The 26,883-nt window shown below is 41.7% G+C and overlaps 1 protein-coding gene across 1 annotated transcript in view; it reads right to left on the bottom strand.

Annotated features, from left to right (window-relative positions):
* The window catches only part of DNAI1 (dynein axonemal intermediate chain 1), a 159,335-nt gene that overhangs the window by 118,510 nt on the left and 13,942 nt on the right, over positions 1–26,883 (bottom strand). The window contains exons 4-12 of the mRNA XM_051642737.1: positions 26,529–26,609; positions 24,307–24,433; positions 22,893–22,963; positions 20,943–21,062; positions 17,208–17,267; positions 15,292–15,402; positions 4,994–5,078; positions 4,200–4,317; positions 2,168–2,211 (exon numbers count right to left, since the gene is read on the bottom strand). Coding sequence (XP_051498697.1) covers positions 2,168–2,211; positions 4,200–4,317; positions 4,994–5,078; positions 15,292–15,402; positions 17,208–17,267; positions 20,943–21,062; positions 22,893–22,963; positions 24,307–24,433; positions 26,529–26,609 — 817 coding nt within the window. The remainder of the gene's footprint in view (positions 1–2,167; positions 2,212–4,199; positions 4,318–4,993; positions 5,079–15,291; positions 15,403–17,207; positions 17,268–20,942; positions 21,063–22,892; positions 22,964–24,306; positions 24,434–26,528; positions 26,610–26,883) is intronic.

The following is a 26,883-nucleotide window of genomic DNA, read 5'->3' as shown; positions in this document are numbered from 1 at the left end:
AATCTGCCTGTTCTGTAGTCTGTCTTCCTCTTGCAGAAAGGAGAAGGCTCTGCTTCTGCCTTTGTGAGACTGTCCTTTTATCAGCCCATCTCTGCATTGTGTCAGAGTTAACTAAGATCTAGGGGGGACATCTCTGTAAGCAGCAGAAGCCCTGCAGTACCCAGTACCCTGGGGTACTGCCGTGATCTTTACCAACTCTGAGAAAAAGCTAGTGGAGACCTAAAATAGTTCAGGATTTTGGCCTTTTGCCTATATTCCTTTGTAATGTCAATGGCATCCTGCCTTGTATCAGGAATAGTGTGGCCAGCAGGAGCAGGGATGTGATTCCTCCCCTCTACTCAGCACTGGTGAGGCCTCACCTTGAGTGCTGTGTCCAGTTCTGGGCCCCTCACTTCAAGAAGGATACTGAGCTGCTGGAGCAGGTCCAGAGGAGAGCAACGAGGCTGGTGAAAGGACTAGAGGGAAAGTCTTACAGGGATAGGCTGAGGGAGCTGGGGTTGTTTAGCCTGGAGAAGAGGAGATTCAGGGGTGACCTTCTCACTCTCTTCAACTACCTGAAACGAAGGGAGGTTGTAGTCAGGTGGGGGCTGGGCTCTTCTCCCAGGCAAGCAGTGACAGGACAAGATGACATTGCCTCAAGCTGTGCCAGGGAACGTTTAGGTTGGATATTAGGAAGCACTTCCTCATGGAGAAGCTGATTAGATATTGGAATGGACTGCCCAGGGAAGTGGTGGGGCACCATCCCTGGAGGTGCTTAAGGAAAGGCTGGATGTGGCACTTAGTGCCATCATCTAGCCAATGTGGTGGTGTTGGTCATAGGCTGCACTTGATGATCTCAGATGACTTTTTCCAGCCTTAACAATTCTGTGATTCTGTGAAGTAACAAGCCTCATTGGATGTAAAGCTGAGGCTTTAAGGTGACTCTTCAGTGCATGAGAATGCCAGCAATGTGACTCTACAGCAGTTACTAACAGTGCAGAAGGGTAGAGTCCTGGCCAGTCCTGAAAACACTTTCAGGGGTCCTGAGAAATTTATTGAGTAGTCTGCTGAGAAGATAACATTGAGGAGTGAAGGCTACCTGAGGGACAAAGACCCCAGAAACCTTTTCTCACAACTGGTCTCCTCCCTTTGGGAATTTCCCTGGGCAGCAGTGGTCCTGGGTGGAATGACCAGAATGCTGGCTGCTGCCTAAGATGCTATTCATGATAGTCAAGCACTTCAGGTAGAGCTAGAATGTAGAAGAGAGTAAGAAAACAGAAGAGAGAATGTTTATTCACAGTGACATTACTATCCCACCTACACAGGAGTAAGGCAGAAGATGTGAAGGTAAGAATTCAGAATACAGCAGTCAGTGCTAGATAAGCAACAAGAGGTACTGAATGGGAGGAATTGCAAGGTCAATGAAAAGGATTCCCATGTTGTAAAAAAAAAGGTAAAAAAAAAAAGGTAAAAAAAAAAGTAAAAATAGACATAGTGCACAGAGTAAAACACCACCAACAACAAAAGGTGAGAAAACATCAACTTGTTAGAATTCTAATCCATTTCCTGAACCTGAGAGCAGGAATACTGGATAGAAATTAATATGGAGTAACATAGCAACCTCAGAACTTTCTGTTCATTGCTATTCAAAATTATCCCATGTTCAATCCCAGACACAGGAAGTGCCTTTTCATAATATCCAGGCCTGATGTGCCTTAATGGAGAGCTTATCCTCTGAGACATCCCTGGAAGGTGTCTCCTAGCAAGAAAGTGGTGAGTTTACACTTAGAGAAGTGTATCATTATTAGTTTCTGGCAAAATTTAACATACCTGGTCTTTCAATAATTGGAAGGGTAGGAACAGAGGAATCAGAGCCCATCAAGTAAGATAAAAAGTATTAGGTGGTACTTCTAGAGGAAAGTCCTTTATCAAAGGGAGAGGCAACAAGTCATAAGCCAAAAACCCTGGCTAATGATTACTGTGTTTATGCATTTCTGAATGTTTATGTATGTCATGGAATATAAAGGCCTAATCCCTAACCTGAGTTAAATCTTAATTTACTGCTTTGAAATGAGATAAGTTCTTGTTATGAGATGCAATCCATGCCTCAGAGTATTATCAAATTTCATCTCAGTGCACCTGTTTAATTTTTTAATCTCTTAACGATTATTTTGCATTTGTTACTTACAAGAGCCATACCCCACTGCAAATAGGTCCTTGTACTTTGGATTCCTGTAATGAGAAAATATATATAAAATTGCATTTATTATTAACTGCATAGTTCCACAGAAAAGCAGTGTTTCACACCTTAGTATCAGAGTCCATTTTCACAGGACTGCAATAGCCTGAAGGCTTGACTCTTTGAACATATTCACTAGTAAAGTTTGTGTATGAGTAATTTTTCCAGACTCAAGATGGAAAAAAACAAATGGAACACCAGAAGAACACAGCAGTATCAAAAAGATAAAAAGGGCATGGACAGACATGATGTTAATCCCCAGCAGTTCTTGGCCTATCCATTTCGTGTTCATGGAAAGTTTGCTTCTAAAAATCACGTCTTTGAGGAAAGGAAAAAGGCAGGAGTGTGTTTCCATCTTTCAGGGGCAAGAATAAAGTAGTTTCTAAATCACAACAGAATAATACCCAATGAGCTTACCTGTTATTAAATAATGAGGAAGACTTCAAGAGACAGCTACCAGTTCATTAATTTGTGATCATTCCCACAGACCAGGGAGGAAAATTCCCCTTCAACCCAGTTGGTGACCAATATATTTGCTGAGGCATACTGACTGTGAACAATTTGCCAGGTACTATATTTTCTAAAGTCCCTTTATTTGAAAAACATCCACCTTCTTTACAAATTCTGCTCTGTGTGAACAGCAGCTTACATGGAATAAAGGTCAGTACTCTTCCTGTCCCTGAGCTTACATGGCACAACCAGTGAAATTAATTTCTGTAAAATGAATGTATGTGAAAATTATCTAGTGAGTGCTTTCTCTTATTTGCTATTCTGAACTGATAAAACTACATTTCTTTTAATTTCTCCTTTTTCACTTGGGCTAATACCTAGTCATGTTAATGCTCCTGATCTATCCACTAAATGCACCATCACTACTAACAATGTGAGAATAAAAATTAATTAGAAAAGCTTATTATGTAAGACAATTTTGAATCATTCTCCCAATTTCAGGGCCATCCTTCTGTTTCCATTTGCTGGAGATATGAGTAATAGCAGCACAAACATATAAGATGCATTTTCTCCTGATTTTACATCTCATTTTACTGTTCTCTTGTAATTCTCACATGACTGTATCCCTGATATTCTATTAAAGCATGATCACTGCAGTAGCTTGAAAGGACAGAATACTGCAACCCTGCTCAGTCTCTCCATAGATCCTCCTTGGCAAGACACAGATGTGTTTACACTGCCCCATAAACAAGTGAGAAGAGTCCTAATTGCAGGGGAGCACTAAGCAGAAGCTCATGCTTAGGGGATATACCAAGGCAGTTCTGGGGAGATTCAAGCATGTCAAAAGTAAAAGGACTCATTCAGGTTAGTGATGAGTGTTTTTTTTCACAGTAACAAACATGATGATAACACTGGAGAAAAAAGATAGTTGGTTAGGAAGTATCAGTGATTGGTTTTGGACTGACCAGAAATAAATACCCAGAAGTTGACAGCAGGGTAAATGCCTACTAAACCAGGGGGCTTCCACAACCTCCCTATGCAACCTATTTCAGTGCCTTACTACCCTCATGGTGCAGAATTTCTTCCTGATAATCTAACCTAAATCTCCCCTCTTTCAGTTAAAAAACACTACCCCTTGTCCTACCACTGCCCACTCTAGCGAGAAGCCCCTCCCCAGCTTTCTTGTAGGCCCCCTTCTGGTACTGGAAGGATTCTTACAGCATATTGTTCAAAGATATGGCTTGTCTACTCTGACTTTCCTAAGAAGCAACTCTGCTCCACAAAGTCCACTCACTTAGCCCTAGTGCTGCCCAGAGCCTGCTGTGCCTTCACCTTTTGCACAAGCCTGGCAGATTCCGCATTACACAAGGTGCTTTGCATCCAGAAGCAACAGGCTTCTAGGTGCTGCCAAAGCAGCTGCCTGTAATTACTCAAAACAGTGTTCCCAGATAAACCAGCCCTGCCTGCTAAGATGCCATGACATTGAATTCCACTCCTCTGCCAAGAGTAGTTTTGTACTAAAGAGACTTACCAGGAGATGGCAGTAACTGCAAGTCCCTTGGTTTTCTCATACTGGAACTTCCAGAGTGGGAGGAGGGTTCCTTCCTGACCTCTGAATTCATCAGAGGCATCCTCAAAATATTTAAAATCTAAAAAAAAAAAAAAAAAAAAATTATTAATAATAATAAAAATAAAATATTAAAATAAATCCCATTGAGTAAATCAGAAATAAATCAGCGTGGTACAGTGCCAGGGATGCTTTAAAAAACACTCTGTTATCCGCACAGCCTCCACAGAGTCCAGCTGTCAGTATAAAACTGTTCCAGTCCTTAAGTCTCAACTCCAAACCAGTATCCAAGTTCTGTAAATGCATTTTACCAAGCACCAAGTTCTCACAGACACACACACACATATATAAAAAAAAGCTGACTATTTAACAGTGAAGGATGAACAAGAGGACAGAAGCTCAGAGTGAGGAACGACGTCAGGCCACTCCTGCAGCTACATGAGTCTTTTTGGGAGGGAACTAAGCAGAAATTGCAAAACCCTTTGGAAAACTAAATTCAGATTGGAGGTGAAGTGCAGCCAGAAGAGCAATGCTGAAAAAAGCTGCTGGATCCAGCCTGCTCAGAGCAGGGCTGATATGCCGCGTCCTTTGAGTGACCACAGTCTGCTGTCCTGTTTGCGTTGTGTGAGGCAGCAGGTTCCTAGCCCTGCTCATTTTAGAATAGACTAATCTGGTCTACTCTACCCTTGTTACACCTGTGGACACTCATCTCCAGGAGTTCTGGCCAGAGTCAGGAGCATCTCCCAGCAGAGCCATACCTTGTGCGATGTCATCAAATGTGTTCTGATTCACCATCCGCTCCATTATTTTAGCTGCCTTTGAGATCTTGTTTATATCATCACTCTGTTGAAAAGAGAAATAAAGAAGAGAAAACGTATTTCCTATCTGTCTACAAGTCAGTCAGACCTTGTGTAACTATAAAACTTGGGTCCTTCAGTCTTCAACACAGGATAATTTGAAGCTCCTCACACCAGCACCTGATGATACGGGCACTTGAGTTAAGGTAATTATTTAATTATAAGTTTAGCAAGATATCATTCACAGCTGAGCTGCAGTGTTTGTTCCTGATTTAGCTCAATTGGAAGGTACTTATCTGTGAAGGCAGTTAGTCTTTTCTTCCTCAGCTCATTCAAGCTTCCTCATAATGGGATGAGCTATAAGCACACACATGCTCCCTCCCCCATCTCACTTAATAATAGTTCATTTGCTTCAGTAATGAAATCATAGGTGCTTGATGATGCAGGAGCATCCTCTTATCTATAACTGGACAGCTTTAAGGTCCCACGTGTTAAGTAAAGACCACAGGATTTAGGAATCCAATCTCTGAGGAACACCAACTTGATGCATTCACAGATTCATAAGCTTATACAATATATAACCAACTTGCAAAGGGCAGTTCGTTGTCTCACTCTTGCAAAAATTGTTTTGATACTGTGGAAAATCCTGTCCTCCTGGCCAGGGAACACCACAAGTGGGAAAGCCTGCATATGTAAAGGCATGCAGATGTACCTCCAGGTATGCAAGTATTGGAAACCATTTGGGGAGTGACATCTTGCAAGGCCAGCAGTCTCTAGGTACAGTACTAGGTACTACAGTACTAGGTACAGTAATATCATGTAAGGTTAAGATTGCCTAGGAAACTATGCCAGAAATACAAAAATTGGGAATGGACATAGGATAAATATGACCAATGGGGAAAAAGTAATTAGGGGCAGGTTGTTGATTATAATGGACACAATGGTGGAGAAAAGGAACAATCCAGGTGAATTGGTGAAGCAGCAGCAGGGACAAATGGAGAAAAGGGAGCATAACAGGGTTTGTCAGCAGGTGGCTGGTTGGGATGCTTGTCTGACAGAGCTGTGTGCCTGATCACCACAGTCTTAAAACCATCTTCTTACAAAACACTATTGTGCAGGTGTGCTCTCTACCCTCTGTGTGTGTGTGATCACTATAAAAATCCAGGCTGGATCAATCAGCAAGTAGGTCAAGAAGCCTGTGTGCCAGCAATGGGAAGAACAGCTTCTAAGTCCTCAGACTGTGCTGGGCCATGAGGAACATGCCAGTACAACTCTGCAGAGTGATGTGAGAATGCCAAGGTGCATACAGAGTGTTCTGGCAGCATGCTGCTCCGAGGACCTGAACCCTCATCTTCTACAGATGCCCAAAGCCACATCAGTGTTTGAAAGCCTTTCATCTTCAAACCCCTGCTAGGGACTGATGGATGCCAGCACAGCATGATTTCCTCCACAGTGACAACACTGAAAAGAAACTTTTCATCCTTGGCACAGCTCACAGAGTTCCCTCAACAAGAAAATAAATAGTGAAATGACTTGCTAAAACTGCACTGCACATTCATAGTCAGAACCAAGAACACAACTTCAGATTATGTGCATCCCAGCCCTCTACTTGTTTCTTGGGCTCAGCACAGACTCAAAGGAGACAGAAAGTCTTGCTTCAAAGACCATGACACCCAAAGTGCTATGCAAAAATGACAGGAGAAAGGATTTTTTTAAAACCCACAGAAAACAAACAAACAAAACCCCAACAAAACAAAACAAAACAAAACAAAACAAAACAATTATATAATCTGAAACACTTATTTATAAAGCCATAGTTTGCCTACACCTTCAGTAATGTTTGTAGTCATCTTCTCCTGTCTCAGAAATGATAAAATAGAACTTGGAACTGACTTCAGAGAAGGGCAACAAGGATGGTCAAAGTCTGGAATGGTGTCTGTACAGGAAAAACTGATTAGGCTGGAACTTGCCGTTATGAGGAACAGTGGCTTGGGACAATGCAAGAAAGGTTTATGAAATCCTAAATGGCCTAGAGAAGATGGACAGGAACTGACTGACTGTTCACTGTCTCTTCCAATACAAAAAGTAGGGGTGTCAAGGGAAGCCAGTGGAAATCAAGTTCAAAATAATCAGAAGGAGGTGACTTTCACAGGATGACACATCTTGTGCAACTCCTTGTCAAAGATGTTGCAGATGTAAGAATTTTACATGGTTTTGAGGAAGACTAAACCAGTATGATCATCATGTAGATGTGGCTCTTCAGGGCTTGCTCTAGTGGCCAAGGTATGAGGTTTTGTGTAGGTTTTTGCGGTTGAGTCTGAGTGGCTGTTTGTGTTTGTATGGTTTTTGGTTTTTTTTTTTTGATTGATGGCTGCACTCAGTGATCTCAAAGGTCCCTTCCAACCATGACAATTCTGTGATTGTGTGATCTATGTGCCAAAACATATCAAGCTTGAGAAATAGCTGAAAATAGTTGAAGGCTGGAAGAATATTTGGGACTACCATAAACTCTTGTTGTGTTCTTACACTTCCTTATACAATCCTTTGTGGTTAGAGCTTTCATGTGAAAGTGTAGATAGTTTCATGTTCTCCAGGTTTTTCCTGGGTCTGTGGGACGACTTATTGAGAACATCACAGAGAATTTACTGCGATGTTCAACATTTATGAAAGCACAGAAAAAGATGTTTTCAAATTTTAACACACTGTGATATTCCATAGACATTAGGAATTCATAGGTATTAAGAGAAACTACAGAGGGAGAGAAAGAGGATCCCTACCCTAGTCTGGCACTCAGATTACTCCCCATTAGTGATATTTCAGGTAGGCAGTGATGAGGTAGCTACCAGAAGCCCAAGGGCAATGAAGAGAGACTTCAGAGCCCTGAGATGGCTGGTTAAGGGATCAAGAGCACAAGTACTGTTCTCCTCTATCCCACCAGTTGCAAGGATCGATAAGAGGATAAACCGGAAGAGCCAGCAGATTAACTCCTGGCTCTGAGACTGTTACAGTGATCTACAGGACACCAGGCCTGCTGGTAACAGGTGGAGGAAGCCTAACCCAAAGGGGAAGAAGGATCCTGGGACAAGAGTTAGTAGGGCTCATCAAAGGAACTTTAAGCTAGGTTTGAAGGGGGTTGAGGCTGAAACCAGGCTTACTAGAAAGGAGCCTGGGAGCAGCATGCCAGTGCTTGTGGGTAGAAGTGCTAGCAAGGTCTTGAAGTTTGTTGTCTCAGTGGGGGTGGGTGTTGGTGATCCATGAGGCAGCAAAGACATGAGGGGTAGTGATAGGTTGGCAACTATGGAAGTGTTTTAGAGAAACACAGGTCCTGCTTTAGCAGGGAAGTTGGACTACATGATCTCTAGATGTCCCTTCCAACTCTGGCAATTCTGTGATTCCATGACTCTTTGAAACACCTCAACTAGAAATCAATACTTTCAATTGCTGGGATTTCTCTCTTCTGACTTAAAGTTGCCATAATTGCTTCTGCCACAATAAGACCTGTCTTTCTCTAAAACACTTCCTCAAAAAAAGCAATTCACCTTTGCTAATACTTGTACAGCAATATTGGGATCATGACTATAAAAATGTAATTAGCTGCCACCAGCATATTGCTCTGAGTAAGCTTAATTGAGATAGGTTAATGTTGAAAAGGTTACAATTTGACTAAGAAAAAGAGAACTGTAATAATCCCTTTTCTCTCCAACAATGTAAAAGTGATAGTTAGGATGTATAAAAAACAGATCCCCTTAGAGAATCGCAGAATCACAGAATCTTAGGGGTTGGAAGGGACCTCGAAAGATACCTAGTCCAACCCCCCTGCCAGGCAGGATCACCCAGAGCACATCACACAGGAACTTGTCTAGGTGGGTTTTGAATGTCTCCAGCAAAGGAGACTCCACAGCCTCTCTGGGCAGCCTGTTCCAGTGCTCTGTCACTCTCACAGGAAAGAAGGTTTTCCTGATGTTTACGTGGAACCTCCTATGCTCCAGTTTGCACCCATTGCCCCTTGTCCTATCACTGGACACCACTGAGAAAAGCCTGGCTCTGTCCTCCTGACACTGGCCCTTAACATATTTGTAAACATTGATGAGGTCATCCCTCAGTCTTCTCCAAGCTCAAGGGACCCAGCTCCCTCAGCCTTTCCTCATCAGGGAGATGTTCCACTCCCTTCATCATCTTTGTGGCTCTGCACTGGACTCTTTCAAGCAGTTCCCTGTCCTTCCTGAACTGATGGGCCCAGAACTGGACACAATATTCCAGACACGGCCTCACCAAGGCAGAACAGAGGGGGAGGAGAACCTCCCTTGACCTACTAACCACACCCTTTCTGATACACCCCAGGATGCCGTTGGCCTTCTTGGCCACAAGGGCACATTGCTGGCTCATGGTCATCCTCCTGTCCAGCAGGACCCCCAGGTCCCTTTCTCCTACACTGCTCTCCAGCAGGTCAGCCCCCAACCTGTACTGGTACATGGGGTCGTTCTTCTCCAGATGCAAGACTCTACACTTGCCCTTGTTGAATTTCATCAAGTTTCTCCCTGCCCAACTCTCCAGGCTGTCTAGGTCTCGCTGATGCTGAGCTTGCAAGAAGTGGTCCTTGAAGTCCTGCTGGTTCATCAGGTGCATTAGCTAGGCTGTCTTACTTATATATGTTACGCAGGGAAAAATCTCTCTTCTGTGCTAACATGCACCTGCAACTGGCAGAAACTGGGGAGGAATGGCAGTGCTGTACCGTACCGACGTGAGCAGGATCACGGCTCTTGTTCTCTTACACATCCAAGAAAACTTGCATGGCAAGCATACTGAATTTCCAAGCTGAGACATCGTTCTGGACTGAAGGTAAGGCTTACTTTATATGTTCTCAAGGATGAGTGCCAGATCCTGCCTCACCTATAATTCTTCTTTTTTTTTTTTTTTTTTTTTTTTTTTTTTTGTCAGCAGAAAGCAGACTTTAAACAAAACACCCCTATAAATACAGAAGCAATGTATTATTCAATGGATTTTTTTCTGCAACTCAGGAAACTCTCCAGATGAATCAAAAATCTTTAAGTCAGCTTTTCTGTTAGGTAGCTATGCTGTTAGCAATACAGCCAGTTCAGGCATTAAACTGGATCAGAGTATGCTGTTTTCTCACTGGATCCTGTCCTATTTCAGGTTTGATTTATTCTTTATGTTACAGAAATAAATATTTAGTGGAAGTGATAGCCCTAATTTATCCTTTTTTTCAAAGATCTGTTGGAAAGTTTTTTTTGTTGCTGTTGTAGGCCAACTCTGGGCTAGCCAATTGTAATGAGAGCTCAGCAGCTAACTAATGTGTTTTGTGTATTTCTGTGCATAAATTATTTTTAGAACAGCAATAATGCTAATGGAATCATGTGTAAGACAGATAATGAGCTACTGCTTCCAAAATAAACGTCTCGGTCTTGCTCTACCATTCATTAACACTAATATCTTCATATTCGCCTCTCAGCAGCTGACCAATTGCAATGGCTAACTCCAGTAAATTGAGGCATGAGAAAAGGCTTCTGGTTATATATTTGGTGTATACTTGCATATCCAGAAGACAAACCCCATCTTAAAACCAGACCAGTAACTGCTCATGTCTCTGACAAGATATGTACTCTGTCTAGAAGAGCCTCTGGCTAGCAAAGAAAAAAGCAATATACAGGGGTGTTGCCACCTCTTTCCCAGCACTCTAAACATCGACTGCAAATCCCAAATAAAGTCCCCCAGGTTGAATCCTGTCAAGTAGTTATTAATTTCCAGAATTTTACTAATCTCTTCATTTTCATAGTTTGCTTGAAATTCTGGTACACTGTAAACAGCAGACTGAAGACAAGCAAGGCAGTAACAATTCATCCACTCCTTGGGATAACCAGGGAAGGTGAATAATAACATGAAGGTTTAACTGAATTTGAATTTCAGAGGTTATTTCAAAAATAACTGTAGTCATCCAAGAGCTTCCAAATGGTAACTTTGATCGTGTGGGCTAGGCTGTCTCACCAGCACATCTCAGAAAGGAGTAATGCTGTTGTGAGTTAGACCAGTCAGACAAGACCTCACATGATTTGGAAGTGCACATTTCACAGTTAAGTATAAATTTAGTTTGGACTTTTTAAAAAACTCTTCAATCACTTCCTCTTCAGAGGATATTAGAGACTGTTCAAATGCAGAGAGTTCCATCTTTAACACACCCTTAACTGGTTCACATCCACCTGACACTATCCTCTGCTGCAGTAATTCTTCTCCTCCACCTTTGCATTACCAGATAAATATACTAAGATTTTTTTTTAGTCTGTTGCATTCAAGCTTTCAATTTCCTACATTACTTTCCCTACCTATGCAAGTTTGTAATCTATCATCTTTGACAACGGGGTGATGAAAATCATGTACCACTGTACTGCTCCAGGTAGAGTATCACTCTGCCTTACATGAAATAAATAGTATTTCTCTGTTGTCCTTCACACAATACATTCCAGTAATACATTGTCTTCTCATAGCCATGTCACAATTCACCAACCAATACACTTATGTTTCTCCCTGTTGTTTCAAACTGTAACTCCTTGCCTTATCAAAGATTACTTTGAGACTCCAAAATGCAGTCTTCCTCTCCACCAGTCTCTCCCCGTCTGTAGTAATAACAACAAATTCCTAAAGGCACTACAGCAATAGCTTTACAGAGTTTCAGGTAGATTACCTTTATTGTACTTCCCTTGTTAAAGGAAACCACAACTTTTCTCTTATGAAAGGAAGAGATGAGATAATATGCTCACAGCCCACCTTTGGTAAACACGTATTATTTTATTCCATTCCATGTTTACTCCCTATTCTCTATTCTTTCCCTCCATATTAATTCTTTTACCTCATGTAGTATTAAAGATCAGACTAACTGAACCATTTTTACCTGTCTTACATATCCTTCTTATAATCCAATTACATAGCTCCACCTCTCTTTATAGATAGAGTCATTAAAAGCCTCACTATCAGACTTGTGATATCATGCCTTGTCATCTCAGGATGAGAAGAGCTAGCCAGCATCAACTAAATCACATTAAGCTCCTTGCATTTTGCTTCTACCTCAGATACTGTTATTTCTATGCTCACAAAACTATATGAGGAGGGTCATCCTGGATCAGACCAAGGGTGTCTCTGGGCCTGGATCCTCTCTGCAGTCAGAGCCTTAAGCAAATGCCTCAGAAAAGTAAGAATATGACAAGCAGATGCAACACTTCTGCCTAGTTCTCTGCTTTCTACTACTTTCAGCTCAGAAAATTTAATATAATTCTTATTTGATGTTCTGTGTTCTCCATGTTCTGTTTGCTGCCTTTACTGAAAACTGAGGAAAAGTTTCAAATATACGTCACTGCCTTCAGATGTAGCACATCCTCTTCTCTCTAGGTACATTTGAGTGACAGACATATTGAGATTTACAAGAGTCCCTCATCACCATCTCCAGGCAAATAGTTTCTGTCATTCCAGTTTCTATCCACTCATATTCTTCTTCATATTCTCATCCTTCTTTATGCTGGAATTTCTGGTTATCTCCATTCTTTTTTCTGTTGGCTGCCTCACTCTTCTATTTGCCAAACCATGTCTTCCTTGATCTTTCTCCACATTCTTCTGTGCAGTGCACAGCTTCATTCTACTTTTTTTTTCTCTTTTTCTCCTCTCCTATGCTCTCTTCTCTCCTTTCTGCCTTTGGCCACATTCTTCCATGGATCATGTTCTTCCTCTCTCAGTCATCTGTTCTCTCTTATTGAATACCAGTACTGTTTCTTTTTTCATTCATTGTGTTTTCAAATCCTCATCTGACTCCTACCATCATCTCCAGATGTGGCTCTAGCTCCAGGATCTTCTCTTTTATGGCCTCCTACCACAGCAAGTGATCCACCAGAGATACACCTCTGATAATATCCACTCATTTTCTCTTCTTCCCTTTGGGTTGAATCCTCCAGTCATACCTCAGTAGCTATCACAGTCTTTTACTTCCTAGTGCCTATCTTGACGGAAACAATGGTGGAAATTCTAGCCATTGCATCCTTGATCCAGATCAGTCACATGTCCTGCTTGATGTTCCACAGTTCCTCTTCAGCAATGACCAAAGCCAGTGTGTGCTCAGAAAGTTTAGCTAGAAAGCTCTGTTTCAGTTACCATGTGTGGTCCAAGGTGTGTAACCTGTGAGTTGGAAGCTCCATGAAACCCAGTCTCCATTTGCTGCTGACTTGAGACCAGAAATACAGATTCTGATGGCATCAAGCTTTCCATAGACCTTCACATGACTAGATGTAAAGCCCATTGTAAATCTGATTTTAGCCTTGGATTACTGCAGGCTGCATTTTTCCAGTTAATGACTGGAAAATGCAGCATGTTTTTCATACACTGCAAGCTGATCTACCAGCTTCACAGAGGGTCTCAGTTTGGGAGACTGGCTCATAAACAAGCTTTTTCTTGGACTTTTTCAGTGTATTGACTTTCTGGCTTCTTTGCAAGTGCCCTGGAAAGTGCTAAGAGTGAAAAACAAAGCACTAAAGGAAGCGATCACAAGTGCCAGCTTCTCACTACTGCCAGTGGAGCATGCAGAGGGTTTTTTACTATATGGTTTCATTAGTAGAATTTTTATTCTTTTTCATTATCAACTTGTAGCTTTCCACCCATTAAGCCCATATGCGTATCACTGACTTCAGTCTTAATTCTCCAAAACATTCTCAGGTGAAAGGTTTTTTAGTTTTAGAAAGGACTGTGAATTGCAATGCACTATTAATAAGAAGAAACCTGTCAGAACATGTTCCTGGTCTGTTTTTACTGTAAGGCTTTTGACAGAATGGTGCTGATGGGGTAGCTAATCCAAATAAATCCTCTACAGTTGAACCAATCATATGGTAAGAAAGTGTTAAAGACACTTTCAGGAGCCAGCTTCTATTACATAGATAAATCTTAGTTACATCAATACATCTACACCTGTTTGAGAGGCAAGCAAAGGATTGACTTCCATCTCTTTGTGTCATAGTTCTCAGTGCATTTTGCTCCATTCAGTATAGAAATTATTTCAGTTTGTCTTCTAAATGGAATAACTGGGTGGGATAAAAGAACCACCTACAATTCTGTACAGCTTGGATTCTGTTAAACCATAATTGAAACTTCCTGAAACATTCCAGAACATGAAGAAAATATTTCAGGTTTGCCCTATCATAATCTCAGTGCTTGAAGTAGGTTGAGGTTTTTGAAATGGGGATTTTGTCACTTTAGGGAATGGACTGTGGCATCTCTGCACTTGTAGGCTACTCCTCACAGAGCAGCTTGGATTAGGAGTCTGTATCACCCTCATGGCAAGATCACAACACCAGCTTAGAGCTTGGCAGGAGTTATGATACCTGCTACTCTGAGAAGCCAGACTAATGGAAGCTACTCCAGTTCAGCAGCTCTTGCCATCCCCTCTGCTACTCCGTAGGACTGAGTGGCCAACCTCCTCTTGGGATGATCACATCATAACAACTGAGGTATCACCATGCTGTGTAACTACTGACCATGTCTTAGCACTTTGAACAATGGAGAGAGATGCTTCTGTCCCTTTCTACTAAATCAATCCTGCAAATTAGGTCATGGCTCCCAGAATCATTATTTGATTTTAAGTACGTAGGCTTTGATTTCAAATAGTTATTATTAACTTTTATATTAATTCTCTATTATTTACTGTTTATAGGGCTATAAATAGAAAATATGTGAGTTACAATTCTGTAACATTATCATTAAAACAATAAAAACTAGTGAAATATGTTTCACTACAGTACTTTAGCTACATTTTGAAAGAATCGTAAATTTCTTTGCCTTTAAGATTAGAAGATTTTACTTAAAACCTCTGTATCACTTGGAATTCTTTGAAAAGTCACACAATGTTTCTGATTATTTCATTTTTCTATACCTTCCACACTAATAAAAAATGAGACAGAAACATCATAATGCACTAAAAAAAAAAAAAAAAGAAAAAAAGAAAAAAGAAAGCAGTAAATCTCACTTGGAAATCAAGTTTGAAGACAAGATTATGGTTTCACACTACTTCGTATTCCCAGAAAAAGTACAGCAAAATGGAAATCCTGTTTTGGAAATACAGTTCCTAGTACAAACTAATGTTTGCATTTTTTGGGGTTGTTACTTTCCAACTGAGACAACTAGCCAGTGTGGGTTGCTAAATTACCTAACTTGCATTATGGGTTCATCCAACACCACTCTGAACAGGCTTCTTCCAACATTATGAAATGTACCTGTGACTCCAGGAAGGTTGACCTTCTTCCTTTCCTCTTCTCCTCTTCTTTCTTTCCTGTCTGAGCTTGTGTTTTTTGAAGCTCCTCCACATATGCATCATAGATCTCCCACTGAGATAGACAGAGGCAGGACTTGTCAGAATTAGATGACACTCCAGAAAACAGCCATCTACACCATCACAAAAGCACGATAGCCCTACAACAGTAACACTGCTACTGGAATCAGCTGAAGAGACATGGCTTGTTGCAGAAAAAAGTGAGGGATTGAAGCCCAGGATTTTTAAACTTGATGGGTCATGTCTTACTTTTTAAGAACACATTATTGCTTTCTTAAGTTTCCTTCCTCCAGCACTCTTCTTGGTGCTTACATTCCATCTCATTTATGTAGGACTTTCTGTTTCACTAATTTACCAGTGTTTAATAGGAAACATGCATGAAACATCTGCTTTATGACATATATGACATCATGTGGTGATGGAAAGTTAAATTGTAGCTGCTTAACACAATTTAAATCTTGGACTCCAGCTCTGCAGCATATCATCAAATGGAAACTGAGAGCAGATTTACATCTTCTACTATGACAAGTGCCAGGAGTGTCAAGTAGAACAAAAAATAACTTTTCTATTTAAGAATCATCCATTATTATTGGAGTGCTAGTACTGTACCTGAAGCAGGTGCATTACTTTCAGGACAAAACAAAAGGCAATCAAATTCTGACACATCAGCTTAGGAGAGGGAGTATGATTCAAACACAAAATACGGAGTAGGACATTGGAATAAAGTAAGGTAGCAGAAACCTTTAACCAAAAAACCCTACATTGTATTGTAAATTTGCAGACAGAATGAAGGTGGAAAGATGTTCCAAATGTCAAGGAAAGAACAAAGATGTGATGAGAAGAGTAGAAGAAGCAGAACAGAAAACTTTGGAAGAGGAAATTATGAGCATAAGGAAGAACAAGAAGGAAAAAGGGTTAAGGAAAAAAAAACAGCTTATATTAAAATGCTATTTTATATCCATTCATTTATTTTGAGAGACTAAAAAGAAAACAAGGGAAAAGCTTTTCTCTTAGCTACAGCATATTTCCCATGTAAAATGTCATGCAAAAGAGTACTTTCTACATTTTTAAGGGACTGCAGAAATACCGTGTAACAATTGTGGAACAGCTCTTTATAATGAATAAACAGGCATATTCTCACTACATAAAACAGAGCTAAGTCTATGGCAACAGGTTTAAAGTGGGCCTTCCACATTCCTTATGCTGTAGTTCTCACTGGGTTCAGCTCCAGGCTTTAGAAACCTGCTTTTGCATACTGCTAAATTTAGACAAAGTAAAAGAACACAATACATCAATATATATTTGCATATATCAAAATCTTAACACTCCCAAAAACTCCATGAATCCTGGTAAATTCCCAGTAAATAACCAGCTCATCCCACCACACAGTGATGGAAGATCATCAGCAACAGGACAACCCCCACACCAAAGACAGCTGCATTGCCAGAGGAGTCAGTGCCTGCAAAGGGGCATCTGCAGTTGTCTCCCTGCTCCTGCAGAGCCCAGCTGCAGCCCACCTCTTGTTGAGTCTGGAACCGTTCTCCTGAGATTTACCCATTTCCATTAATTTAAGACTCTGAAAAGCAGACTAGCAAGGGTTGTTGGCAAGTGACAGATCTATTACAAGCAGCTAAACTGAGACTTTTGACCTTAGAAATACAAACCATTAGCAAGTTCACTCATTAAGGCAGAAAAGAGGGCCACACTAGTTTGGTCTCAGAATTAAACCAGAGATCAAAGCCACAGTATGGGAGTGCCTTCCACTGCAAGGAATGCAAACATAGCAATCTTATTTTTCCTTTATCCTATCTCAGTTTCCTAAATATCCTCTAAAAAGCTTTAAAAGTAAAATGGACATACCTGGTTAGCAGTGGCAGAGAAATTTTTACAAGGTCTAGGTTCTAACTGACATGCTCTTTCCTGAAAAAAGAAAAAGCATCAAGAAATGTAATCTTTGCATTTAAACTCTTTGCAGTAACAAAGATGAGCTGTGGAAATAGCCTTCTCCTAGCAGGTAATTAGAATAATATTGATCTAAGATTAATTCAACATCCAAACGACTCCCAGAGAGCTGCACAAACGTTAGTGATCATGTACCTATAAATAGATTTTCTTGTGGACCAAAAGGAGGCTCACAAGACAATCTGATTTTTTTCCAACATGATTTAAATATTTAGTTTCAGGATTTCATTTTGAAGGAATTAAATAGTTTGTTTCTTGTCTACTATTTGAAACATTCTGCAACCAATTATGGTATCAGTTATGATATCCTACCAAATCTGAAAAGTTTTGAACTATATATTAAAAACTCACTTGGGTACAGCAGTCAAAACAAAGGACTTGAGTAGAATTATAACCTATAAACAGTTCATTTGATGTTACTGAAATAATATTTTTATCACCTTTACATCAACATTCCGAAACAAATGAATATACTTCTGTGAAGCTTTCATTTCATGGAACAGCATTTTCTTTCAAAAAACCCTTGTGTCAGGACATTTTTAAGAGGCAGCCTCAGGGGTGGAAGCTGCGCGTTCTGTACAGCACGCAGCAGTACTTCACAGCTATTTAAGGTCTGTGTTCTGCTTTCTGAGGCAGAATTGCACAGAGGAACACAAGTCTCTCCCAGTGAAATCAATAGGAAGAGAATTTGCAGACACGGGGTCAGAGAAATAACAAATTCCATGGCCGCCCCTGGTATTTTTTAAAGATGCAGAATCTTAGCTCAGTCTTTGCCAGAAACACCAGTGTTGGAAAAACTCTCCCAAGACCCTCTGTCTCTACTAGTAGGAAGACATGGTATTCCTTCTAGGATGTAGTAGCGACAGCAACATAGTAACTCTTAGATCTCTCCAAGCCTAACAGATATAAAGGCATCTCACTTTAGGTGTAATGGCTGCAAGAAGGTAGACAGGCTTTCTGAGGAAGATGGATATGACTTCCCTTCAGTAGAGGAGGACAGGGTTAGAGACTACTTGGCCAAACTGGACATCTGTAAGTCCATAAGCCCTGATGGGATGCACTTGCAAGTGCTGAGAGAGCTGGTAGATGTTATTGCTGGGACTCTTTTCATCATTTTTGAAAGGCCATGGTGAACAGGAGAGGTGCTGAGGACTGAAGGAAGGTCAGTATCAATCCAGCAAGGAGGCCTGTGCTACCATCCAGCGTGACCTGGACAGGCTGCAGAGCTGGGCAGAGCGGAACCTAGTGAGGTTCAACAAGGGCAAGTGTAGGGTCCTGTACCTGGGGAGGAAGAACCTCATGCACCAATACAGATTAGGGGGTGACCTGCTGAAAAGCTGTTCTGAGGACAAGGATCTGGGAATCCTGGTAGACAATAAATGATCCATGAGCCAGCAATGTGTCCTTGCTGCCAAGAGGGCCAATGGAATCCTGGGGTGCATAAGGAAGAGTGTGGCCTAGAGGCATAAGGAAGAGTAGGTCCAGAGAGGTCATTCTCCCCCTCTACTCTGCCCTGGTGAGGCCACAGCTGGAACACTGCCTCCAGTTCCGGGCTCCCCAGTTCAAGAGAGACAGGGAGCTACTGGAGATAGTCCAGCAGAGAGCAACAAAGATGACTAGGGGATTGGAGCATCACCCTCATGACGAAGGGCTGAGAGAGCTGGGACTCTTTAGCCTGGAGCAGAGAAGGCTGAGGGGAGACCTTATCAATGCCTACAAGTATCTAAAGGGTGTGTGCAAGGAGGATGGAGCCAGACTCCTTTCAGTAGTTCCCTGTGACAGGATGAGGGACAATGGGCACAAGCTGGAACACAGGAAGTTCCACTTAAATATGAGGAAAAACTTCTTTACTGACAGAGCACTGGAATGGGCTAGCGAAGGAGGTTGTGGGGTCCTCTTCTCTGGAGATATTCTAGACCCATCTGGATGCAGTTCTGAGTAATGTGCCCTGGGCAGTCCTGCTTTAGCAGGGGAGTTGGACTAGATGATCTCTAGAGGTCCCTTCCAACTCTGACAATTCTGTGATTCTGTGATACAATCTGATTCCAAGGCAGCAAGGCAAACAAGACATTTTCTCTCTGAAACTTGTATTTCTAATTCAAAAAGCTCCTTTTTGAGCACCCAGCTGGGGGCCAGAATCACTGACACTGCTCCATCAGGGGATCCTGTGAAGACATGTTCACAGGGAATGGCTGCAGGCTCATATTAGGAAGGAACATAAGGTCTTGGGTGTGTACTGATCTGAAGATGCATGCACAGAATGGGAGCAAGATGTACCATGTAGCATCAGTAAAGATTTGTCAAACTTACATGGGTCTGTTACTTAGTACCTGTACCTAACAAAACCTTCCTTCGTTTAATATAAGGGCACTTATATCCCTGCTCCATAGGTAAGAATTTAAGTACAATGCCATAACAGGACTCAGTGGCAAAAGGAAATGGAATTAATGGATTCCCGCCCTCAGCTGTTACCATAACCATTGCTCTACACTCTTTCAGATGAGAAAATAAACATGATAAATGTTATACATAAGTAGAGTTTTAAGGATTTACAGTAGCACCAAAACTTCTTGTCAGCTATTCATCAGGCAAGAGTTGTTCTGTCACCATTTTCATTATCCCAAATGTTTTACCTGTCACCATTTGACTCAGGTCTGACAACAATGCTCTCGATCCCCTCCCCCTCCCACCCAGGTAGGGAAGGAGAGAGAGAAAAAGAGAGAGACTTGGCTGGATTGAAAACTAAACTACATAGCTTTAAATAACCTCTAATGATATAAGAAAATATATACAATTATATACAGGTATGTTCAGATATGGGCAAAAGCCTCTCGCCTCCCCCCACCCCCAGCAACTCCCACAGCATCTCCTGAGCTGGAACAGTCCTGAGAAATCCCGGAGCTGCTGCTGGAGAAAGCGGAGAGTGATGAGGGTCAGGAGAGCTCGAGCATAAGGGTCGACGGTGCTGGATGGACGGAGTCCTCCCCAGATGCCAGCCATGGACGGAAGAGAAGGGAAGAGGAAGAAGAAGGAAGTTGTCTTCTGTGATCTCTGACCTTCCTCTGAGCTTACATAGACATATGGAATGGAATATCTCTGGCCAGTTTTGCTGTCTGTCTAACTCAGCCTCCTACAGGGGGTCACAGATCTCCCCGTAGTGTCTGAGCCAGCAGAGTGAAGGTGCAGCCTTGAAGCCCCAGCAGTTAGAAAAACATTCCAATGACTTATCAGCCTAGCTAGAACAGAATGTTGCTAGTTAAAAGAAAGCTCACTGAAGGAAAAAAAAAATCAGTAAAAGGAAAATTGGCTTCATCCTGGCTCAAACCAGGACATTACCATAGTAAACCACTATTTTTTTCTCCTAATTATATCTACAGACATAATGGAAATCATAGAATGGTTTGGGTCAGAACAGATTTTAAAGATCATCTAGATACAACCCACCTGCATTGGCAGGGACACCTCCCACTAGATCAGGTTGCTCAGAGCCCCGTCCAACCTGCCCTTGAACACTTACAGGGAGGGAGCAGCCACAACTTCCCTGAGATCACAGGATATGACATATACAGAGGCAACATACATGCCCTCCCAAAGGAAAGGTCCTCCAAGTCACTGAAGGAAATGGCAGCTTACCTGCATACGGTTGCTGAGGGTCAGTGTAGCTCTTTCAGTGTAATTGAACCGGTTTTCAATCTTCTTCTCCTTTTTTGCTACTTGCGCCCCAGCTGCCCCTGCCTTCTCCTCTCCTGCAGCCTGAAAGAAAATAGAACAGTGACTTCACCTTTAAAGAACCAGATACCTCTTTCCTTCTCCAAAAGAGCTTCTTACACCTCTAGATTTCTGCTGCCTCGTGAAGGAGACTGTAAGTGAAGAATCACTATTTGAGATGGAAATCAGGAGACTTCCAGTAACACGATCAAGGAGATTCTGAAACAGTATCTAAACAGGAATACGGAAAACCAAAGTAACTGAAGATACTTTAAAACAAAGCCTGACATGAGTGAGATGATACAGCATTAATGCCTTTAATAAACTAGACTCAGGGACCAGAAGACTGTATTAGAGTCCCATTACCCTGGGACCCATTTCCTTGCTAGAAAGTGAGCTTTATCTGAAACTAGTCTGAACTTGATTCCCAGGCCTGACACTGTGTGGATAAAAACAAACTTCTCACAGCATATTCCCTTCCTGATTAGCCTACTGCCTTTAAATCCAGCCGCTGCTTATCATAGAATCATAGAATCATAGGGGTTGGAAGGGACCTCGAAAGATCATCTAGTCCAACCCCAATTATTTCAGGTAGTTATGCCTGCTTCTTTCACAGAATCACAGAATCATTCTCTAGCAACCCTTAATCTAATTCTAGCAAGCTCAGTGCTTAAACCATGTCCCTCAGCACCACATCTACATGGCTTGTGAACACCATCAGGGATGGTGATTCAACCATCTCCCTGGGCAGCCTGTTCCAGTGTTTAATAACCCTTTATAGTGAAGAAGTTTCTTCTAACATCTAGTCTAAACTTCCCCTGGCACAACTTGAGGCTTTTTCCTCTTGTCCTCTTGCTTGTTACAAGTGAGGAGAGACCAACCTCCACCTGCCTACAATTTCCCTTGACTACAATCTCCCTTCAGGCAGTTGTAGAGAGTGATGATGTCTCCCTTCAGCCTCCTTTTCTCCTGGTTAAACAACTCAAGTTCTCTCAGATGCTCCTTATAAGACTTGTTCTCCAGACCCTTCATCAGCTTCGCTGCCCTTCTCTGTACTCCCTCCCGCACCTCCATGTCCTTCCTGTAGTGAGGGGCCCAATACTGAACACAGGATTCAAGATGCCCCCTTGAGCACAGGGGGACAATCCCTGCCCTGGTCCTGCTGGCCACACTACTCCTGACATAAGCCAGGATGCTGTTGGCCTTCTTGGTGCACCTGGGCACGTGCTGGCTCATGTTCAGCCACTGTTCACCAGCACCCCCAGGTCCTTTTCCTCTGGGCAGCTTTCCAGCCACTCTTCCCCAAGCCTGTAGTGCTGCCTGGGGTGGTTGTGACCCCAGTGCAGGACCCAGCACTTGGCCTTGTTGAACCTCATACAATTGGCCTTGACCCATCAACCCAGTCTGTCCAGGTCCCTCTGTAGAGCCTTCCTACCCTCAGCCACATCAACACTCCAGCCCATTTTGGTGTCATCTGCAAACAGACTGAGGCTGCACTCAATCTCCTTGTCCAGATCATTGATAAGGTATTAAAGATAACTTTTTTTCCCACCAATTTCTCTTTCAGGGATACATTGGCTGTCCAAGAATATTCCAGACCCCAACAAATTACACTCTGTCTTGACATAAAATCTAGATAAAGTCAGATGTGGTGTGAGAGACCCCATTTCCCTACATAGTTTCTCCAAGACAAAAACGGCAGGAGGACCCCAGCTGTTCAGTAAAATCTGGTGGAAGTCACTCACAGTAGAGACATGTCAGGCATAAAAGAAGCAATCAGAGGAGCTTCCCAGCAAGGTCATTTTGTAATAAAGGAATTGAAAATTTCATATTAAAAATAAACTGGACAGCTCTCAGCTGGCTGTGGAGAATTACCTGGGTATCTTTTGCACTTTCTTCATCTGCCTGTTCTGGTGTTACTGTAGATGTCTCATCAGGAGCCTTTTCTGAAAATAAAAGGATAATAGAATATATTATACCATATTCTGCAGATCCTTCTATCTTCTGAGGCATTAATAACAGATGCATCCTTTTCTAATGCTATCTTATTAGACAACATTATAACCAATCCCCAATTTGCTTAAAGATTGTTTGCTTAAAGCCACAAAAGGAGAAAATGTTATTACTAGAATTAAACTGCAGTAATTCTGTCTGGAATGAAATAAATTTCTGAAATCCACTTCAGATCTGAGTAGTTTTGTTCTGGGATATCCCTTCAGCTCTGGACCTTTCTGCCCTCTGAAATGGCTGCAATTATGTACAACCATGAAATGTGTTTTCAAGGCATATAGGATTTATAATACGGTTTGTTCTTGTTTATATGGATAAAAATGAATATGCTAGTCTTCTTAGAGAATGGTGGATGTCTGCATTCTAATTACAGCCTTAAGTGTGTAGTTATGCTAGCATCAGGCTGCTTGAAACTAGCTGGCTTGGATACTACAAAAAGTACTGCCAGCAATAACAACCCATGCTTTCATGGCATTGCAGATCCCATTCAGCACTCTGTCCTACTTTAAATCCTCATGCACATTTTGTTAAGTGTAAAATAAAAGAGGTGCTGACCCTAAGAACCTGCAAGTAACAACTGTTTTCAGGAGCTTATCCAGTGTTGTCATCATGTATGACAGTTTCCAGCCTGAAAGGACACTTCTTGTGACAAAACTTCTCCTTTCACAAATAGCAGAAATATGAAAAAATCACTAGACAGTACATCTTTCCCTGCTACAAATTCAGACCTAGAACGCTTTATTAGCAACAGAGCTTTTCAGCCTCTGATTAAGGTGTCTTTTTGACTGAAAACCCAATAATTATGATAGTAGCTCACATCAAAGATCCAACTAGCTCAATATTTTATATCTCACATTGTCCAGAAGGAGATGATCTGGTAAGAGTGTAAGAGTTGGTCAAGTATATGAAAATTTCCTGAATGATCACACAGCCACCAAATATTTCTGCTTTAAATCATGGTTGAAACTTTCGAAGTAGGCTAAGGAATTTAGGCATGTATATCCACCTAATGGTGGTGGAGGATTTTTTAGAAGACTCTAAATAGTTCTGAAAATTTCAGTGTTAAGTGTTCACATGCCTCAAAAAAGCATGCACTGTTTTCTGCACTGTGGCAAACCTCTGCCAGCTTGTTTTTTTCAGTTTTGTTCCTTGAGAAAGATGCAAGCCAAAGTCAGAGCTGTTCAACTCCATAGTGATAAAGCGTGATCATTCCTTCCTGTTGAGTAAGTGGTACCAGTGCGTTGCTGGAAATGATTGTGCTTTCAGATAACAAACCTACCTGCTTCACTGCCTGACTTGATACTCTGTCGTCTCCCTTCATCTGAATCTTTAGGTATCAGGTTTCCATTAAAAGATATATGAATGGCCATTTGATCAACATCACTTATTGGCTCATATGCTCCCTTCTACAAAGAGAAAAAAACCAATAAATTTAGCAAGAAAAAACAATATTTGACATGAGAAACACTGTGTAGCCCAGACTACTAAAGCTAAGAAGATCCACACTCAGAATCCTAGAATGGTTTGGGTTGAAAAGGACCTAGAAGATCATCTAGTTCCAAACCCCTTGCAAGGGCAGGGACACCTTCCCCTAGATCAGGTTGCACAAAGCCCTGTCCAACCTGGCCTTAAAAACCTCCAGGGATGGGGCATCCACATCTTCCCTGGGCAACCTGTTCCAGTGCCTCACTACCCTCACAGTAAAGAATTTCTTTCTAATGTCTATCCTATATCTCCCCTCTTTCAGTTTAAAACCATTACCCCATATTCTATCACTACACACCCTGGTAAAAAGTCCCTCCCCAGCTTTCCTATATGCCCCATTCAGGTACTGGAAGGCACTATGAGGTCTCCCTGGATTCTTCTGTTCTCCAGGCTGAACAACCCCAACTCTCTCAGCCTGTCTTCATAGCAGAGCTGCTCCAGCCCTCTGATCATCTTTGTGGCCTCCTCTGGACTTGCTCCAAGAGCTCCATGTCCTTCTTGTGTTGAGGGCTCCATAATTGGACACAGAACTACTCACAAGTGCAGAGTAGAGTGGCAGGATCACCTCCCTCGACCTGCTGGCCACACTTCTTTTGATGCAGCCCAGGATACGGCTGAATTTTGGGTGGCAAGTGCACATTGCTGACTCATGTTGAGCTTTTAATTGACCAATACCCCCAGGTCCTTCTCCTCAAGGCTGTTCTCAATAAATATTTGTCTGTTATTTTCATACTTACATTGAATTTCTTCTGGCTATTCAGATCTCAGGACTATAAGAGCAATAAATTAAAATTACAATGAAAAGAAACAAGAATGTGCAACCTGTGTTTCTCCACCACTACCACAGCAAATGAGTTTAAACATAGTTCTTGTGATACTCTACCACACAGGACTCACTGAGACTCTCCTGTCCTGTTATGCTGAGATCCCTGCATGAGTTGTTGCACCTACACAAGAGCAGCTCCATTCATAAAGAACATCTCTGATCTGGACACAGTACAGGCTCTTAGCACCATGGCCAGGTTTATAATCATTGTACTAGTTCACCTGTCTGAAGCTAGTTTGACTGGCACTTGCTTGTGTACTACTGTAAAGTGTAGGCACACACCTAGTCTCAAACTGTGTGTTAAGATTTTGAACTGCACCTAAAAGCAATCAGAAGCCACTGCAGATCACAGATGCTTCAAAATATGCTTGTTTTCTGTAGAGATCACAGCATAGCTTAGACTCCATTTTAGTCACCGTGGAGGATTTGTGGATATGGATCATTGATCACTTGTTTCTAGCCCATAAATATGGAAAACACCAACTCCATATAGAAGATATTTAGTTGCTTCCACCAGGCTGATCTGTTTTCTCTGGTTATCTCATGTAACCGTTTGTCAAACTAGTTGCAGTAGCACAGAGATGAGACAGGCTTGGGAATACTTCACCTGATTGTCTCTTCCCTGCTAAAGGTTGATGATAATACCACACTAAAGCCAGCGGAGCTCTCACTGTGTCCTTTCTTTCAGGGAGTGTAACCCTTCCAAAGGAAAAGTGGGAGGCAAAGCTATCATTCCACTCTCCCCCTGAGGCAGCGTGTGTTGCTAGCTGTACATGCTAGCAGGACGAGCTGTGCCAGGGTAAAGCAGCTTATGCTCTGCACACACAAATGTGGACGTGTGACTCTTGGATGTTTCCTAGCAGTATTTGATGCATTCTCTCCTGCTCACTCCTACTTGTCATGAATAGGGAGCTCTTGCCAGTGACTTCACAAAGCACATTTCTGAGCTCTCCAATAATTCAAACAACTGATCTGTTACATGCAATTGTTATATTCTATTTCTGAAAAAATACATCAATGCTTTTAAACTTTTACCTTTGCAAAACCCTTTAGGAACCATTGGCAGTAAATATGTAACAAGATGAGGTCACATTAAAAGGAAATATATACGGCTACATATCAAAGGCAATCACAAAACTAGTTAATTGCACCAAGTCTCATCCTGGTTTTGCAGTTCATGACAAACTTACTTTAAAGATGTATCTGACAAGATTCCTGGGAGCATGGGGATTATCAGATGACAGAGTGCGTGTAAATTCCTTTTCTAATTCCTTTGGAATAAAAACAAGATAATATTGTAAATAAAACTCCACTACTAATACAATGTACACAATACAAAAATCACCAGATTTGCAGTCAGTTTTTTTGATGTTCAGTTCCCTGCAGATACCTCAGATGCAGCTGATGCCTCCACAAGAACAATGTTTGGAGTCAAGGTGGCTCAGACTGGAATTCATGACAGTCATCTCGCTTCCTAACGTAGTATTTCAGAGGGCTTTCTTGAATTCTTTAGCTGCAATGTTAACTATTATATAAGCTATAGGA

This window comes from Apus apus, chromosome Z (genome assembly GCF_020740795.1).
Source record: "Apus apus isolate bApuApu2 chromosome Z, bApuApu2.pri.cur, whole genome shotgun sequence".
In the NCBI taxonomy this organism is placed as follows: domain Eukaryota; kingdom Metazoa; phylum Chordata; class Aves; order Apodiformes; family Apodidae; genus Apus; species Apus apus.
This window is presented reverse-complemented; position numbering and strand designations above follow the sequence as displayed.